This window comes from Vipera ursinii (genome assembly GCF_947247035.1).
Source record: "Vipera ursinii genome assembly, chromosome: 2".
Lineage (NCBI taxonomy): Eukaryota > Metazoa > Chordata > Lepidosauria > Squamata > Viperidae > Vipera > Vipera ursinii.
Genome location: NC_139513.1, coordinates 45,262,350 through 45,280,533, shown reverse-complemented (window position 1 = coordinate 45,280,533; position 18,184 = coordinate 45,262,350). Strand labels below are relative to the sequence as shown.

Genomic DNA, 18,184 nt, shown 5'->3' with positions numbered 1-18,184 from the left:
TGCTCACTAACCTACTAGTGTCTAGATGCTGTAAAGAACAGTCCCCTTCACTGGAAAAGGAATTAATTAGTCTGCACTCAGATAAAAGAAGGTGCCAACGACACCATCTTCTAGTTTTAGTCTTTAATTTGGTAAATTTTGCAAGTATTGGGGAAATAGTATTTTATTAAGAATCATAAAACCTATATCTGCTTGGGTCTAGTACCAAATATTAATAGTCTGATATTAATAATCTGATATTAACATGCTACTCTACTCCTTTGGAGAGGCATCAGTTCCTAGTCAAATGAACTGACATGCCACTAAGGAATTCTGGTCATTGTGGTTGGTCACAGGGATGAAAATTCAGTTTTAGTTTGAGATGTTCTGCTTCCTGAAGCGACAGGAAATTTAAAACTAAGATAAAATATGACAGGCTTTAATTTGATCTTTGCACATTTCAGTGTGAACTTGACCATGATAAATAGAGTGTAACCATTGTTTTAGTGCAAATATTTCTGCAAAATTTTCAGCATAGTTCTTAATTCATCAAGATATAATAATGTATTTTAATGTGTTTATTTTAAAACAAAATTATGCAAAAAATATTATAAGTATTGCTATAATGCACATATATTTTAAGTATGTATTCAAACATATTTAAATATATCATTTAAAAAATTGAATAAGGGACTGGATGGACATATCACATAGACTACAAAGTAAGCTTTGTGAATTGATTTTGAAATGTCTTAATGGCAAATGTTATTTCTCTGGTATGTCCAATTATAACTGATTGTTCATTCAGGTTCATCCAATAATTCATATCTTCCAATCTTCTTCATAGCAAACACTTAAGAGTATAATGTTTTTTGGTAGCATTGATTAGCATAAATGATAATTTAATAGGTGATTTGGCAAAGTAATATTCATTATTCCCTGATGGTCAGAATTTTATTTTCTGTTTTGGAATATATAATCCAAAAGAATTTAGAGAGAATTTGGAGGGCACATCCAGATAAAACTAGCAGTAATATGAAAAGGGACATCACTGATTTTAATTATACTGGTTCTCACTCAACTTCTTTGACATCTAAAAATGTTTAGCTGTTGTCATGCCTTCTTTAAGGGATGTGTATTAATTATTCTCTGTTTGCGTATTTGCACATATTTGTAAATAAGACAGACATCAGAAAAGTTCAATTTCCAAAACCAGAATAAAATACTTTACGACCTGTGGACTTCAACTCAGCTCAACTCAACTCAGCTCAACTCAAGTCTGGAGGTTGAACTCCACAGGTTGTAAAAGGGCCATAGCTGCCCACCACTGAATTAGACTCTCAATACTTTTTCTTTAGGTTTCTCATCACTTAGGAAATGTTGAATTGCTTAGCATCGCCATCACTAAAACTGCTACCAAAATTATACTATTCATTTACTTCTCCTTCTGCCCCAATCTCTGTGGTGTAACTATTAAATTCAGATATTTGAAATATTGGTACCTCCTTTGATTCCTTTAAATGGATAGAAAAATGCTACCAGTAGATTCATAAGGACTGCAAGGTTGAATGAAATACTGCTCCAGAAGGACATGTTGCGAGAACACCAATATAAGATATGTTGAGCTGCAAAAATCAGGGAAAAAATGTTTGATGGATTCAAAGGTATCTTTTAACAAGGAATAAATTTTAGAAACAAATATATATTGTCACTTTTCCTAGAATGACACACTATAACCACAAGAGTAATCTTTATTATTTGATTTAATTCTCTTTAACTACTCTTGGCAAAGTTCAGAAGTACATGTGAAGGGTTTTGTTTGAAAAAGAAAACATGAACTAGCTTTTATATAACAATTTAAGCTTGTAAATACCACGAGAACAGAAATCATGTATTTAAAATACCCATGTACAAGTCTATAATACTGAAATTTTAATTTCAGATTGAAATTGAATGTTGCAGGATAAAATTTAACCTTAAATATTTGATTTTTGATTTTATTTCATCAAATCACATTACACAAACTTTCCAGATTAGGATCCACAGGGGAAGATGCTTCAATCAAGGTGACAAAAACAGTGTTGCACAATCTGCTCCACCACTATTTTTCACACATGCAGTGTGATGATGCAAGAACAAAAGGGTTGTACTTGAGTCACAAGAGTGCAGTGCTGGTTTTGCCATTTATCCCCCCCTTGACCCCCTTTGTGGACGCTTCTGGATTATACAATTGAGGGGCAAACATACAGACACAAAATGCTGGAAGAATAACAGATTAAAATCTGTAACGTAATAACTCAAAAAATGCCAAAATCAAACCAAAAAGACAAAAAAAGAGAAAAACCCTTGACTATAAGACCAAGTAATTGAAAGTAGCCCAGAACATTTTGTCACCTCTCATAAAACTTATAATACCCTTCTTCCCCCCCCTCCCTTTAAAACCAGCAGTGGCCATTGGTGACCCAGGAATCCTTTCATAGTCTATGAGCAAATTTATGTTGGCACAAGACGACTATCATAAGATCTCAAGCTCCACCGACATTTGTACAGATCTCAACCTTTCCTTGAAAGCTTACTTCTTTTAAAACAATATAAGTTTAAAACTTGTATTTGAAACAGGGTACTCAAGGAGAAAGAAAATCCAGACAATCCGAATACTGCTCATCACCGTAGGAAGAAGAATCAATACTGCTCATCACTGAGGAAGAGGAATCATAGAATTATAGGGCTGGAAGGGACCTTGGAGGTCTTCAACTTCCTGCTTATGGAAATATTATGGAAGCGGCCCCCTACCTATGGAAATATTTCTCACCCCCATTATGTGACAGGAGTTGTTGGTCTTCTACGTTCTTTGTGTACTTCCTTTATTTATTTTCCACTAGAGGATGTCTTCCCAAACATTTATTTTATTTATTTACATAATGACCCATCTTAAAACTGAACTCTGGGCAACTCAGATAAGTATTGGGATTACAGCTCTCAAAGTTCAGTCTAATATGATTGAGTCTGGGAGTTGCACTTCCCATGTACCTGAAGGATGCCAAAAAAATGAAAGGCTGGTATAGTTCCATCTTAGAAGTAACTTGGTTAGATAAGCAGGATTGGGGGACAGTCATCTACTGGCATTGATGGCTATCTACCTCAACAATAATAATAATAATAACAACATTTATTCCACCTTCCCACATGTGCTGACAATAGCTTTGAAAGCTGGGAGATGTAGATTTAGAAAGCAGGATAAATATAAGACACTGTTTCTCCCAGCACTAGGGATAAGTCTTTAAGCATCCAATGAAATGAGTTAGCGTATCTAGTTCAAGAAACCTTATGCCATGATAAAATTGTTTGGCTTTTTTTTTTAATCCCAGCAGAATTAGTTTACAATAAAGACTAACATAAATGAAACTAAAACTGCCAGAGGTTAGTAGTATAATTTAGCTATAAGGTTGCAACCTGCATAAGGATCTTGGAACTGAGCTGACAGCCCTGGTTCGAGATCTGAGCGCCGTGAAATGGGGTGAGCTCCCGTTCCGTGCCCCAGCTCCTGCCTGTTGTGATTCAGGGTCAGCCTGTGGGTTCGGCAGTTGGGTCGGACGACTCAGAGGAGGGGGGTGTTGAAGAGCTTGCTGAGGGGGTTCGAGAGCTTGTTGATGAGAGCCCTCAGCCAGGCCCCTCCCACCTGGTCACGACGGAGACCCAGCTGTGTTAGCCTGACAGTGTGGATGAAGATGACCCACAGCTGGCCCTGTTCAAGGACTCCCTACGCAGGAGGCAGTCAATCAGGAGTAAACAGAGGAAGGCAATGGGGCACCTCGGAAGAAGGCAAAGAGAAGCCACGCCCTGAACTGTATAAAAGGGGAATGCGTGGGAGGGCTGGTTTGCTGAAGGCAACCACTTGAATAGCTCCTGTTTCATGGTTCGTGTCTTGTTTGCTTTTGTATCCATAAATTTGGTAGGCTTAGTTCCAGCCTCTTGCCTTCTTGTAAAAGGGGTTGTCCCTGCTTTTTCTGCAGGGCCTGTAGCAGGCTGGTACAGAACACTGCCAACCTAGTAGGAAAGAATGCAACCTAGCTGGAAAGCATACAAATGCAAGTAGATTAATAGGTACCACTTCGGTGGGAAGGTCAGAGTGTTTTGTGCACCTCTGGTGCATAGCCATATTGGCCACATGACCACAGAAAATACTGGCTCCCTTGGCCAAGAAATGGAGATGAGTACTGTGCCCTAGAGTCAAGACACGACTGGAAGGGGTTGGAATCATTTAGCTGCTTCCTTGAATTACATGTTTAAAACATTAATTGGGGATATAATGGGAATAAATAGCAACAGGCTGAAGCAGTGTTTAAGCAAAGCGCTTCTGGAAACCTGAAATCAGGAGCTCTGTACGGAAAATAGTAAAGGAGGAGAAAAAGGAAAAAAGGAAAAAAGAAGAAAGAATAAAACAAAAAGCCATGAAAGTCTAATATTCTTTTTCTTTCAAGAAAAAAAGTTTGCAATCTCAAATCAGGAATTATTATACAGTATCAAAAAAAAAAAAACCTTTTGTGTTCCCAGTCCAAACTTACCCCTTAGCTTTTTTTGCCAGTTCATTTCATTAAAAAGGTCCTCAGATCTCATAAAGAAGTCATTTATTTTGCTGCCTTGCTCATCCCTTTCTGTAGTGTAGTACACCCGGAGTTTAGATTCTTTGGTGAGGAACTCACATATGCTGGGCACAGGGAAGACTATTTGCTCCATAGTGCGATCCGATCTAACTATCTACATGAAGAGTTTAAAGGGTTAATTTGCATGGTGTGTGGTCACAACGAAATTATATTATTTCTCAGTATGCAAAACTTCCTGGAACTCTTGGTATTTTTTTAAAAAAAATACTTGCTGATTTGCATTCCTTGTTAACACTGTTAGTTCTTTTGCCAGCATTTTTTTTTTCACATTTCAAGTCACTTAGGAAAAGGAGATTATTTCCTCATCAGAATTGTTACAAAAATATATTATTTCAGTTGTTTACCAAGTATTACTTAGGTAGATGGATAATTTTCCTTCCTTCCTTCCTTCCTTCCTTCCTTCCTTCCTTCCTTCCTTCCTTCCTTCCTTCCTTCCCTCCCTATCTATCTACCTCCCTATGTACTTACCTCTTTTTGTTCTAATTGAAATGATTTGGTATACAAAAAAGTCATAAGAAAACAAATAAATCTGCACTGGTCACTTCCATCCAAAATGGCCATAAAAGTCACTTTGGAATCAGGCAGTACCTATATCAAATCAAATCAATATAATCACTTCTTCCTATTTTTAAACTGATTTAAACTGATTTCCATTAATAAAAATATAAGAAGATGATTCTGTGAAAATTTAAACATGTACATTTCCTCAAAGAGCTAGTTATTTTTATTTCATAAAAACAGTGAATGGCGGGGGGGGAGAATTCATGCGGTGGCTCAGTGGGTTAGGACGCTGAGCTTGTCGATCAGATGGTCGGCAGTTTGGCGGGTCGAATCCCGAGTGCCACGTAACAGAGTGAACGCCTATTACTCGTCCCAGCTTCTGCCATCCTAGCAGTTCGAAAGCACGTAAAAATGCAAGTAGAAAAATAGGGACCACTACGGTGGGAAGGTAACAGCATTCCGTGAGCCTTTGGAGTCTAGTCATGCCAGCCACATGACCACGGAGACGTCCTCAGACAAGCGCTGGCTCTTCGGCTTTGAAACGGAGATGAGCACCGGCCCCTAGAGTTGGAAACGACTAGCACGCATGTGCAGGGGAACCTTTACCTTTACCTTTTACCTTATTTGACTGGGACAATATGACAGATCTGTGTGATTTAAGAGTTTGAGGTATTTTGTAATATTGCTTGAGAGACAACTTTCATATGTGAAGCATGACTTTCAGGAACCTGAGAAACCATAAAAAAAAGTAATGGCTAATACAGAAGCTTTTTAATACACGTTTTTTCCTCTGGAATGGACATTTTGTACGTAGAGTCTATACTGTACACCTCAGTAGCTCTGTCTACTGAAGGAAACAAAGTGCTTCTTAAGAGCCGTTCCATTGCCTTTCTTAATACCACTTCATTTCCACTGTAAGAAGTCCCTTCATTCTTAACCCAAGACATTTCCTGGAGTACAATTTCAGTTTGTTTACTTCCAAAATAAAAAAAAAATCTACAATAGCCCAATCAAAACACATTTTAAGGTGTTAGCCTTTAAAAAGAAAAAGAAAGAAAAAAGAAAAGTGAAGTACATTCATATTTGGAAGGACTGACATTCATTAAAGATTGAGGGGATTTTTTTGTAACTAGACTTTCAGGACATATAGTAGAATTAAATTTTTATTTTACAAGATTACATAAGATCTACACCAAATTGTTACTTTTCTTTGTACAGTTTCATTTAAGATTAATATAATCTGAGGTATTTACCTCAATTTGAGCTGTATGCTTGGCATAGAATTCCAAAGCTTCATCTCCATCTATTTGGCCTCCAGGCTTCAACATATTCTGCAATTCTTTGTTGTGGCGAGCAAGCTAAAAGAAATGAACAATTATGAAGAACAGAAAGCTTGCCCATGTTTCCTACTTAAAAAAAAATAAAACAAAGCAAAAACTCAAAACTATTGAAAGACTCAATAGCAAAATAGAGAAACAGCTGACTTCAAATCAAATCAGATATTGACTTGGTCAGATTAAAACCAATGTTAAATCACCAGTAGAACATCAGTGTCTGTAATGGTATAGGGTTTCCTGCCTGAGTAGGGGGTTGGATTAGAAGACCTCCAAGGTCCCTTCCAACTCTATTATTATTATTATTAATTATTATTATTATTATTATTATTATTATTATTATTATTATTATTATTATTATTATTATTTTAATAATAATAATAATAATAATAATAATAATAATAATAATAATAATAATAATACAATACTATTGTAAAGCTGCTGTATGTAAACAGGGAACACCCCATACTCACTCCCACAAAGAAGAGGGAGTCAAGCTATTCTCCAAAGCACCTGAAAGCAGGATAAAAAGCAACGGATGGAAACTAGTCAAGGAGAGAAGCAACCTAGAACTAAGGAGAAACTTCCTGACAGTTAGAACAATTAATCAGTGGAACAACCTGCCTCCAGAAGTGGTGAATGCTCCAACACTGGAAGTTTTTAAGAAGAGACTGGACAGCCATTTGCCTGAAATGGTATAGGGTTTCCTGCCTGAGCAGGGGATTGGACTAGATGACCTCCAAGGTCCCTTCCAACTTATTATTATTATTATTATTATTATTATTATTATTATTATTATTATTATTATTATTATTAGTATTAGTATTAGTATTAGTATTAGTATTAGTATTATGTTACCTAGTCAGGTAATGAAACACCTGCAAGCAAACAACCAAACCTAGAGAAAATGAAAGAACTCCTCTCTCCTGTCTTTGTCGGAACCTTGTTTAAAGTTGGCAAGCTCAGTGTGAGAAAGACCACTCAAAAAGTACAACTCTTACTTTCCAAAAAAACCACTAGTCAACAATCCTTTCTGTTGTTTATGAATAATACTAAAGCAACCATTTTCAAAATGGTTCTCTTTTCAATCTGGGTTGGTCACTGGCACTAGAGGTTTAGTCTTCCAAGCTTTTGGACTTGTGCTGAAGTCCCTCTTCAGGGAACTTGTCTCTACCAGAATGTGTGCTTTGGGCTATTCTATGTGTGATATTTATATAATGCCTGTTGTATGTGGCTTTTTAGATGTTGATTGGGGTGTTGATGGCTGGCTATTAAGTCATTGGCTCTTGTTTCATTGTGCTGGCAAGCCTTCGCTTCCTAAGTACTTGATAAGCTGGTGGTAAATTAACACTCCTGTTGACTGATGAGGGGCCCATTTTCCAGGCTAGTTTTATGCCTGCTCGTCCAACAATCTGAGTAGCTGCAAAATTGAATGCATGTCCTTGTTCACTGCAATGTAAGGCTGTTTCTCTTTTATTTCGAGTGTAGTATGTTTGTTATATGAAGTGTATCAGCTTGGGACAGACTTAAGGATGGAGAATCAGTGAAATTTTATGCTCTTAGAATGCCTAACAACAAATATGTTTCAGCACATACTGACAAAGCACTTAGTTTAAGAAAGACAAGCTAATTTGCACCAAGAGCATAACTAAAATGGGCAACAGCAGGTTTCAGGGAAGCGTGAACAACTGGCAACAATGCTTTATATTAGTCAAAAATGCATTTTTATTTTGTCAAATTACTTTCACTGTTTGTGTCAGTATTAATTAGCCATTAGGACATGCATATGATGATTAGGCATTCGGGACAGTGAGATGGGCAGTATATAAATTTACTAAATAGATAAATAAATAAAAAGAGCCAAAAGTGACAACTTGCAAGCTGGTAAACTATTTTGATTCAGAACTTTCTACCTTATAGGTGTAAAGCAACCTTTCTCAGTCTATTGCTTTTGGCCCCTCATCATATTGCTTTTGGATTGCTGCTTCTATTATACCAACTGAAAATAATGGAAATATAATACATTTGAAAAGCATCAGGTTAGAAAAACCAACATGTATTTGGCTTGGTTCTTTCCTTACAGGACTGTCTCTTCTAAATAAAATCAGCTGGTGCATTTAAATCCAATGCTTTGGATTTCTTCCCACTGAGTGTTCAAAAGGTTGAGACACAAGGAAGAGTCTTCTCAGTGGCTGGCCAATAAAATAAACTTTTCAATGAGTTATTATATCTTAATCCAACAAGGCTCATATTGTCACTCCTGAAATGAATTCCTGCAGTGCATGATTCTACTACTACTGGTATGAGTCAGGTATAAATTCTGTCCAGACAGTCGGGTATAAATACAAATTTACCTGATGGGCTAATATGTAAATATTATGCCCCACATTTCTAGGAGATGCAGCAAGATCTTCACCATTCTCTCCATCTTCAAATTCAACCTCACCTTGCTGGTAGGCCTTTTTAATCACTTCTACCTGTAGAGAAAGAAAAATACATTTCACAAGTTTGAAATATATATATAAAGATTTCTTCTTCCCATATTTGGGCCAACAGGTGTATCAAAAAAACATTCAAGATATACATATACATATATGTATACATATACGTATACATATACATACACACACACACACATATATATACATATATATACATACATATATATATATATATATATATATATATATGTGTGTGTGTGTGTGTGTGTGTGTGTGTGTGTATATGTGTGTGTGTGTATATATATACATATACATATACATACATATACATATACATACATATACACATATACACATACACACACACATATACACACACACACACACACACACACACATATACATACATACATATATATATATCCGATTCATATTTTCATTCTGTTTCAGATATTCTGAAAATGAAACTTGTATGAAGTCATTTTTATTTCCTTCTATCCTTTGGAGCTGAGCTTACTGACTCAGATTACTGATACTGCTGTTGGTTTTTAAACAACTATAATTTATATCAGAAATAAAGTGACTCAGTGGAATGAACGCCAAAAATAAAGCCTTAAACTTTATCTCCAGCCCACACCATTATTGTGGAATAATATATTCTGCCATACTCTTGACGCAGACAATTACTATAACTGTATAAGTTTGAATTCCTTGCTTGCATTTTGTTGTTTGTTTAAAGTGGGACAAAAGAATACTTTAACTGCTTTTTGAAAACATCCAAATGCCTTCTTCAAATCATAAGATAAGATAACCTTTATTGTCATTTCTTTACTGTGGGTACACTGGCCCACATTAAAAATGAAATTCTGTTGCCTTTTCTCAAAAGTGTACACATACATAACACACATATAAACATGTTGTATACAGCATATGTATATACCTACACCCTTGCATATAAATATATATAAATATCTTGAATACATAACGGAAGGAGGAAGCTTTAGAGTTCACAAGATTAATACTGTATGGAACAAAACTTTTACTGAATCTGAATGTTCTGCTTCGGATACTACAAAGCCTCCTCCCAGAAGGTAATAAGGCAAACAATTTGTGAAGAAGATGTGTAGTGTCCCAGAGAGAGGAATAAGCTTCTTGGATGAGAAGTCTTCAAAGAAAAACAAGAAAGTCCAGTTGCCTCATGAAAAAAGCACCTTTGGGATATCCATGACCTGGATGACTGACAATCTCCATAGACATGGAGTGTCCCAGACAATCCCGTGGACCAGGGGTAGGCAACCTTGGCTCTTTTATGACTCATGGACTTCAACTCCCAGAATTCCTGAGTCAGCAGTTGAAGTCCACGAGTCATAAAAGAGCCAAGGTTGCCTACCCCTGCTGTGGACCCTACTCAAGCAACGCTTATATGCTGTGTCCTGGAGAGAAGGGAGGGAACTGCCAATAATCTTTTCTGCCATCCTCACCACTCTCTGCACCGCCTTCCTGTCTGAACCGGTATTATTTTATATTATTTTAAATCATACACATACATCTTATCAGCATAGAGATATTAAGAGATCCATCAAAATAAGTAAAATGAATCTCAGAATCAAAAATCAGTGATAAAATTTCAGCAGCTTTTTTCTTCTTCACTATTTCACTATCTTCATCAGTGAAGTGCTAGAGTGTCATAACTTCTCAAGTATCTAGACCAACCTTTTGGGCACCAGGGACTGGTTCCGTGGAGAAAGGTTTTTCCACAGACTGGAGAGTGAGTGGTTTTGTGTGCTGCCTGCATTCCATGGATGGGGGTTTGTTTGTTTGTGAGGACTGGTTGCTGACAGGCCACGGTACCTGTCCATGGACAGGGTTTGGGGACACCTGATCTAGTTTGAGCTTAAGTGTTACTGCACATGCTATTCTTAACTACAGGTAATCCTTGACTTATAGCCATAACTGGACCACAATTTCCATTGCCAATGTTCTTTGCCATGGTTGTTAAGAGAATCACTACAGTTGTTAAGTGAATCACAAGGTCATTAAGTGAACCCGGCTTCTCCCACTGACTTTGTCTAAAGCTGACTGAGAAGATCACCTGTCCCTGGGATGCTGCAACCACTGAAAATATGTGTTGTTCCCAAGTGCCCAAATTTTGATCATGTGACCTTGGATTGCTGTGATGATCATAAGGGCAAGCATTAGTCATAAGTCACTTTTTTCAGTGCTGTTGTAACTTCGAATGGTGGCTAAATGAATGGTTGTGAGTCAAGGACTACCTTGACATGAAAGCAAGTGGGAAAGTGACTTGTCAGAACAGCTAATTATTTCAGCACGTCTTCTTTCAAGTTCTTTCAATCGGTCTTTTACACTGAACATACAAAGTAAAATCCTTCTGTCCATGAACGTTTTTGTTTCATTTTGATCCACTGCGAAATCTGGCTAACAGAAGGGAAGCAGAGGAACTGCTTTTTCCATCCCTTGAATTGGCTCCCACAGTACTCGTGAAAGTCCTCCTATCCCTTCGAGCAAATCTTTCAAGATCACAAAAAGCTGATGGCAAAAATCAATACAAATGTCCTTTCCTTCTATCTGTGAGAATGCAACCTGGATATAAATGCCACCATGTTGTCATGCTATATTTCTATATAGTTTAATATAATTCTACCTTATAAAATAACTTTTCTCTTCTCTATTTCACCTGAACTTTGCTTGTAACCCCACCATACAAGATACAATAGAACTATATTCCCAGTACAGATGACCACAGTTAAAATGATACTGTGTCTAATAGTAGACACTAATATTAGTAGTCACTAATAGAAAATAATGCTTTTTAAGCTCTCAAGCTAACTTAAAATGTGCCTGTGTATATAGAACAAAGCTCTTTCAATTTACTGCTAAGCATCATAGGGCTGAGTTAAGGCAAGGCCTCAATTTATAAGATCCAAAATAGTGTGATCTTAATCGTGCATCTGGCAGCAAGGTAATTTCATGCTGTCCAAATTCATGGAAGCAAATTCTTGGAAACATACCAGTTCTTTTGGTCTCATGTTATAAAGGATCCTTTCTGCATTCTCACTGTCGTGCCTACTTTCCATTATAGCCAAGAGTAACTTCGAGGCATTATTCTGAAGGGGGGAAAAAAAGAGGAATTTCAAAGGAAATGAAGCCGATTAAAATATCCATGTATTGCCAAAAACAAAAATGTGTCTGAAGAAAACGCAGATGAATATGACTACTACCTACTGCATTTTAGAAAACTTGGCAGACGACAAAGCAACAAAGAACAAATGAAAGAGTCTAAAAATTATCTGTATGTACAAAGAAGATAAAACCAGCTGCTAAAAACCCGTGTTCTTTAAATACTTAGGAAAAGTAATTTACATTCAAATCAGGGCTGTGGCAGTACAGTACACCCAATATTTGAGACGCTACAAAACAGACCTGATTCCTACAAAATACCTAACACAATAAGTTAAAATCTTGCTTGTTGAATATGTTACTAAGTTTTGTTTCGAAGAAATACAGAATGCAGAATTCCATCCCTGCAGTAGCTGACTACTGTTGCCATGACTATTTTTTCCTTCATATGACAATGAACAGGAAGGTTTGTATTTAATCACAGTTTTGGGCTTTTGTTTTATATCTATATGTCACAGCAGACTATGTTGAAAACAAGTTATTATGACTAACAAATTCCAGCAAGAGTTATTTGTATAAGTGTCCTACAATGCTTAAAAACTTACAATTCTGTAAACTGCAGTTCCCACCATAAAGTACCACTACACGAAGACTGTTTTATTGCAGTTTGTTTTCTTACCTATAGATCTGAATAGCCTGCTCCCAATGTCTAAATCAGAGTTGTCAAGCTGGCAGCCCATGGGCCAGATGTGTCACGTGCAGGCCACGCCCACCCCAGCTCCGCAAAGGCAAAAAAGTCACGATGCGTCACGTGACGCAATAGAGTTTGACACCCGTGGTCTAAATTTTCTATTGAGTTTCAGTTGCATGGCATGTGTCAAACCCATCTGATAGACCAGATTCATGACATTCATGACTATTTGGAGCCTGCATTTTAATAGTTAATTAAACTATTTGGAGCCTGCATTTTAATAGTTACCGTAATTAAACTATTCTTTCAAATTTACATCGGGTCATATTTAATTAGTTTAGTGTAGTTTAAGTTTTATTCAAACTTAATTCTTCTATGTGCTACGTTGTCCAAGGCAGGCATGTCAAACTGCCGGGCCGCAGGCCGGATGCATCATACTGAAACCGCACCTACCCCATTGCCGGCAATGGGGGAAAAGTCGTGCTACGTCGTGCTATGTCACGAATTTGACATGCCTGGTCCAAGGCATTCGGTGAATTTCTTGTGGTTACTGAGAGTTTGCACAACCAATCTGACCATAAATGTTTGTTTTGCTCTTGTAATAGTGACAGTTCTCACTGTTAAAGTATCTACTTGCCTTCAGTTCTAGTACAAGATCCATCCTTTTTTTCCCCAGGGGGTTGATGTCATTGAGAATTAATGCTGTAATTATATCAATACCATTGGATTCATGAGTAGCAATGCAGTTCTGCATAAGGAGTGAGGGAGTGGAAAAGATAAGTTAACAACGGTATATAGCATGATTATTTTATAAAATTAACCCACAGGTCATTGTGCAAAATTAGGAGAAGTTCTCCCTGTCCCTATTTATAATTGTTTCCCACATTTCTTACATAAAAACCAGTTGGAAGAAAATGAGACTACTCAACATATAAATGCCATAATTAATAACTTTAATTCTGTTTTGTTGATCTACTATTGGAGAACTGAGAAGATTATTTTGCCTTTCATGTCTTAAAATTTTGATCCCACATTTTTATTAGAGCATTTGGATGTTTACTGTTGCTTTGCACAGTTTGTGCAATACTTTGGAAACTTATTTAAGGGATAATATAAATGTAATCACAGGTTTATATGAAGTTACTCTTTACCATAGAATAGAGAAGAACGTAGTCTGAAATAATATTGAAGAAAGACTAGGGAATGTCAACAAAACAGACACCTGAGCTACAATTCAGTATATGTAGTGGCATTATAGTAACATTTCTAAATACCAATTGTAAATGTCAATATGTGCGTGAACTTAGGTGTATGATTATGTAAAATAAAATAATTATGGATTCATTTGGAACTTCTGAAAAGCAGTACCCAGTGAAATATTGGATTGACGTAGTGGTTAACAAAGCCAGAGACTCTAAGTTCTAATTCTACTTTAGGCATAAAGCCAGCAAGATGATTTGGGGCCAGTCAATCCCTCTCAGCCCTAGGAAGTAGAGGGCAATGGCAAACAACTTTCAAAATTTTGCAGAAAAACTTGCAGGGACTTATCCAAGAGGTTGCCATGAGTCAAAATTGATTTAGAACCATGCACCTGTGTGCACATGAGTGCCCACACACACAAAGGGGATCTGTAATTTGGTAATAGTGGAGTAACAGCATTTACCTATAATTATCCTCTCCCTAGTAGGAAATTTCCATGCTATACCTTTCTAACACTGCTATAAACCTCAGTGTAGGGGGACCTCTGGTACGATGCAGAATAAAATCACATGTGTATTTCTTTTCTTAATAAGGCTACAGGTTGAAACTTAAACATTCCAAAATATTCTCAGTGTTCCAAGTCAGCCTCTCAATTTGCAACAAGCCAGCCACATCTCCCATTTGTCCCAACTACAATACCTGATTTTCATGGCATGGTCCCTGGCAGTACTCTGTCAAACTTTCCAGAGTTTGGTTGATCAATGCTACATTTTTCTCATTAATGTACAGCCCAAGCAGTCCAAGTCCTCCAGTTGTGCTTCCACAAATACAATCTAAAAACTGTAATGTCTCACACACTAGGTTGTAATTAGTCTTGTTGTTTTGGCAACGTAGGAAGTTCTAGAGATGGGCATGGCAATAACAGAGAAAGAAAAAAGTTATGAATTTCACTTTTTAATATTATTCTCATAATTTTTTTTCAAATACAATGGTATCTGTTGGTATCTGTACTGGAAACACTTTTCTATTAACCCATGCACAGAGCAAAACAGTCCTCTGTATATGCAGTTGTATTGATATATTGATAGATTTTCCCATCTAAACAGCAGTGTGAAATTCCTGCTGCAGCATGGTCTTCGAGAAGCATATTTACAATAGACATCAACAGCAGAGGTGCAGAGATCTGAATTGTTCCGCGTATGTTTTTTCAGCACATGGATGGGGTGAGGGAGACAAAGCATCAGACCCTCCCCAATCTTTTTCTCCAATGCTCACTAAATCATCTTTGCCACATTGGTGGCATCTTTGTCAGTGTTCCTGGAAAAGTAGAAGACAAATCACCAATCCTTTTGATCTTCTTTCTACTTTCTGTTAATCTGCTTTCTTTCAGGGTACAAGCTGAAAAAAAGAGCAAAAAGCAAAAGCTTCCTTTTTCCTTTCCATTGCCTTCCCTGGATGGTGGGGAGATGAAGCCCAAAAGGAGAGGACAAGAAAAATAATAATAATAATTAGGACAGTTTGAAAGAAATGACACTGGATTCAGCCAGATAATCTTTCCCAAAAATGTGTTGAAATTTGCAAATGGCAATACTTTTCTGCAACTACTAGGTACAAAGTTAATCAATGGAAGGTGTTTTCTTTTGTTTTTAAGAGTTCACTGGTGGAATGTTGAACAGCTGAAATCCTCATGAGTTCCCTGGTTTAGTCAGGGATCCAGCTGTTTTGCCTGTTTCTTCCTCTAATCCAATTGATAAAGTGGTAAAAACCATAGTGTTTCTTTTTCCCTACTGGTCTGTTATGGAGGAAATAGACCAGTTAAATATGAGTGGGAGTCAATGGCCCCATTGAAAAGATTAATCAATAGAAGCCACATTCCCAAATACTCAGCCACAGAAAGGAAAATAACTCAGTTTGCTTTTCCAAGGTGGATGGGAAGGATAAAGAAGCAAGAGAGTTCACACTTTGGGGCTGTAGTAAACAAAGTCAAGACAAAATAGACCATGGCTATTCTGTAAATAAGAGGTTGAAGTCTGAAAGGGAGTTTTTTGAACCTGTTTAGTTTCTAGCCAGTTTACGTGCCAGTGTCGAGCAGTTTCAAGCTGCAGTATGGAAAAACCCTAAGATAAATATTCAGGGAACGATCAAAGATTATTTGGGGGTTTTCAGATTATTTGGGGTTTTATAGCAAAAATCCAAATAATCTTAGGCCTAACAATTTAGGTTTAAGAAGAAATACTCTTATCTCTGAGATGGACAAGTTATAGGCTGCAGAAGTTTGCACTTCCTGCCCTATTTTGCAGCCTCCATTAGCTTCCAAGTTTCCACAAGGGAACCAAGAATATCACACAACTTCAATTTCAGATTCAGTAGGATAATCCTTTGCTGCTCAGTGAGTTGGGCGTTCCGGTTCATAACGTAACCATGTGTGTTAGAACCAGCTGTTCCACACAGGAAGCATCAGCCAGGGAGAGTCAGGGAATGGAAAAAACTGAGGAGATGAATAAAAACAAGAATAGTGCTTGAGTGGTACAGTAAGGCTTCTTATAGTTCTGATTGTGACAGAAAAGAAAAGCACCATTCGTTTTGCTTCAGGAAACCAAATTTCTTCTGCTAAAGGAAAAACTAACAAATTATTCCTTGTTCTCAGTTTGAGTAATCCAACTCTCTTCTGAGAAGAAAAGAATTGTTAGACATGTTTTTAGGTCCCCCAGAGGTTCCCACTTTCTGGGTTCTTGGGCATTTTTGAAATTTGAGAGCATGCTATGGATGTTCTTACAATATGGTGGCTATGCAGTGTTTTGCTAGCCCCAAAGCGCTTGTTTACTAGTAGTTAAATTAGTGAGAATCTTTTCACTCCAGCTTCACCTCCTACAATACCTTGACTATCAATCCATCCATCCATCCACATAAAGATGATGTTTGAGACTGGTGCTAGGTTTGGCAACATGATAGCTTCTCAACTAATTAACTAAAAACCTTCAACATTCAGATCAGGTTAAGTAAGGCATTGCCAGACACACTGGGGCTCCTGAGCATGCCCCATAGGTGGCAAGACTGCTTGTGTACCTGCAAATCCCGGTTGTGGTTTTCACACAGCAACTGCAAAAACCGTAAAATGGGCTGCATTATTGTGATGACAGGACTCATCTCCAGCTCGTCTTTGTTTTTATCTGCCACAGACTGTGCTCCTTCTATGGCTGAATAATGATCATCAGGGTCGGCTTCTCTTCTGTAGGTGTTAAATGCTTTCCTTGTTGCGGTGGAGGCCTCAACCAACTGATCTCTCGCTTCCTCTGTTATTTGGGTCAGGGGTTCTCTTAATGCTATAATGCACAATGACAGATGCCATTAGCAAATAATGACGCAGTCCTCTTTACCATTTCCAGAAAGATTCACACATTGGCCATCGAGCATTTTGGCTTTTTGTAGTAAAAGTATCCAGATTAGTATAATAAGTTTAACAAGCCAGCCTGATTCATCTCGTTTCTTAGCAATACATAGAAATAGCCTCAAAAAGACAGTTCTTTGTAGATTAAATAAACATAAATACAGTCATTAAAAGTTTTAGTAAATGATACTTAGTTATTATAAAACAGACTTGCCAGCAAGGGTCTAGAAACTGCCACCGAAACACCTAGTACAGGGGTAGGCAATTTTGGCTCTTTTATGACTCGTGGACTTCAACTCCCAGAATTCCTGAGCCAGCCATGCTGAGGGGAAAGGGAGAGTTTCCAAGATGAGCCATGCTGGGTTCATTAAAAGTATAGTGCAATTCCTTTGGATAAACAGAAGTTCCTCCTCCATTTATTTATTTATTTATTTATTTATTTATTTATTTATTTATTTATTTATTATTTGTTTATTTATTTATTTATTTTATATACCGCCCTTCTCCCGGAGGACTCAGGGCGGTGTACAGAGCAAAGTAAGTATACAATAAACCAACAATAAAACAAATAAAACCCCAGATCTACAAATAAAACCCCAAATCTATCAGGCCAGGCCGGCTTGCTGGAATAGATAGGTTTTAAATCTCGCCAAAAGGTGCAAAAGTCGGGGGCCATCCGGATTTCGGCTGGTAAGCGGTTCCAGAGGATTGGCGCACCCACCGAGAATGCTCTCCCCCTGGGGGTCACCAGCCGGCATTCTCTGACCGGTGGCACCCTGAGGAGGCCCTCTCTGTGGGAGCGCACAGGACGGAGGGGTGTTGACACTGGCAGTAGGTGCTCCCGTAGG

The 18,184-nt window shown here is 37.5% G+C and overlaps 1 protein-coding gene across 1 annotated transcript in view; it reads right to left on the bottom strand.

Moving 5' to 3' along the window:
* Positions 1-18,184, bottom strand: part of ITPR1 (inositol 1,4,5-trisphosphate receptor type 1) — a 248,806-nt gene that overhangs the window by 35,639 nt on the left and 194,983 nt on the right. The window contains exons 42-49 of the mRNA XM_083354087.1: positions 17,015-17,271; positions 14,648-14,848; positions 13,386-13,496; positions 11,949-12,044; positions 8,833-8,955; positions 6,398-6,502; positions 4,545-4,737; positions 1,482-1,604 (exon numbers count right to left, since the gene is read on the bottom strand). Coding sequence (XP_083210213.1) covers positions 1,482-1,604; positions 4,545-4,737; positions 6,398-6,502; positions 8,833-8,955; positions 11,949-12,044; positions 13,386-13,496; positions 14,648-14,848; positions 17,015-17,271 — 1,209 coding nt within the window. The remainder of the gene's footprint in view (positions 1-1,481; positions 1,605-4,544; positions 4,738-6,397; positions 6,503-8,832; positions 8,956-11,948; positions 12,045-13,385; positions 13,497-14,647; positions 14,849-17,014; positions 17,272-18,184) is intronic.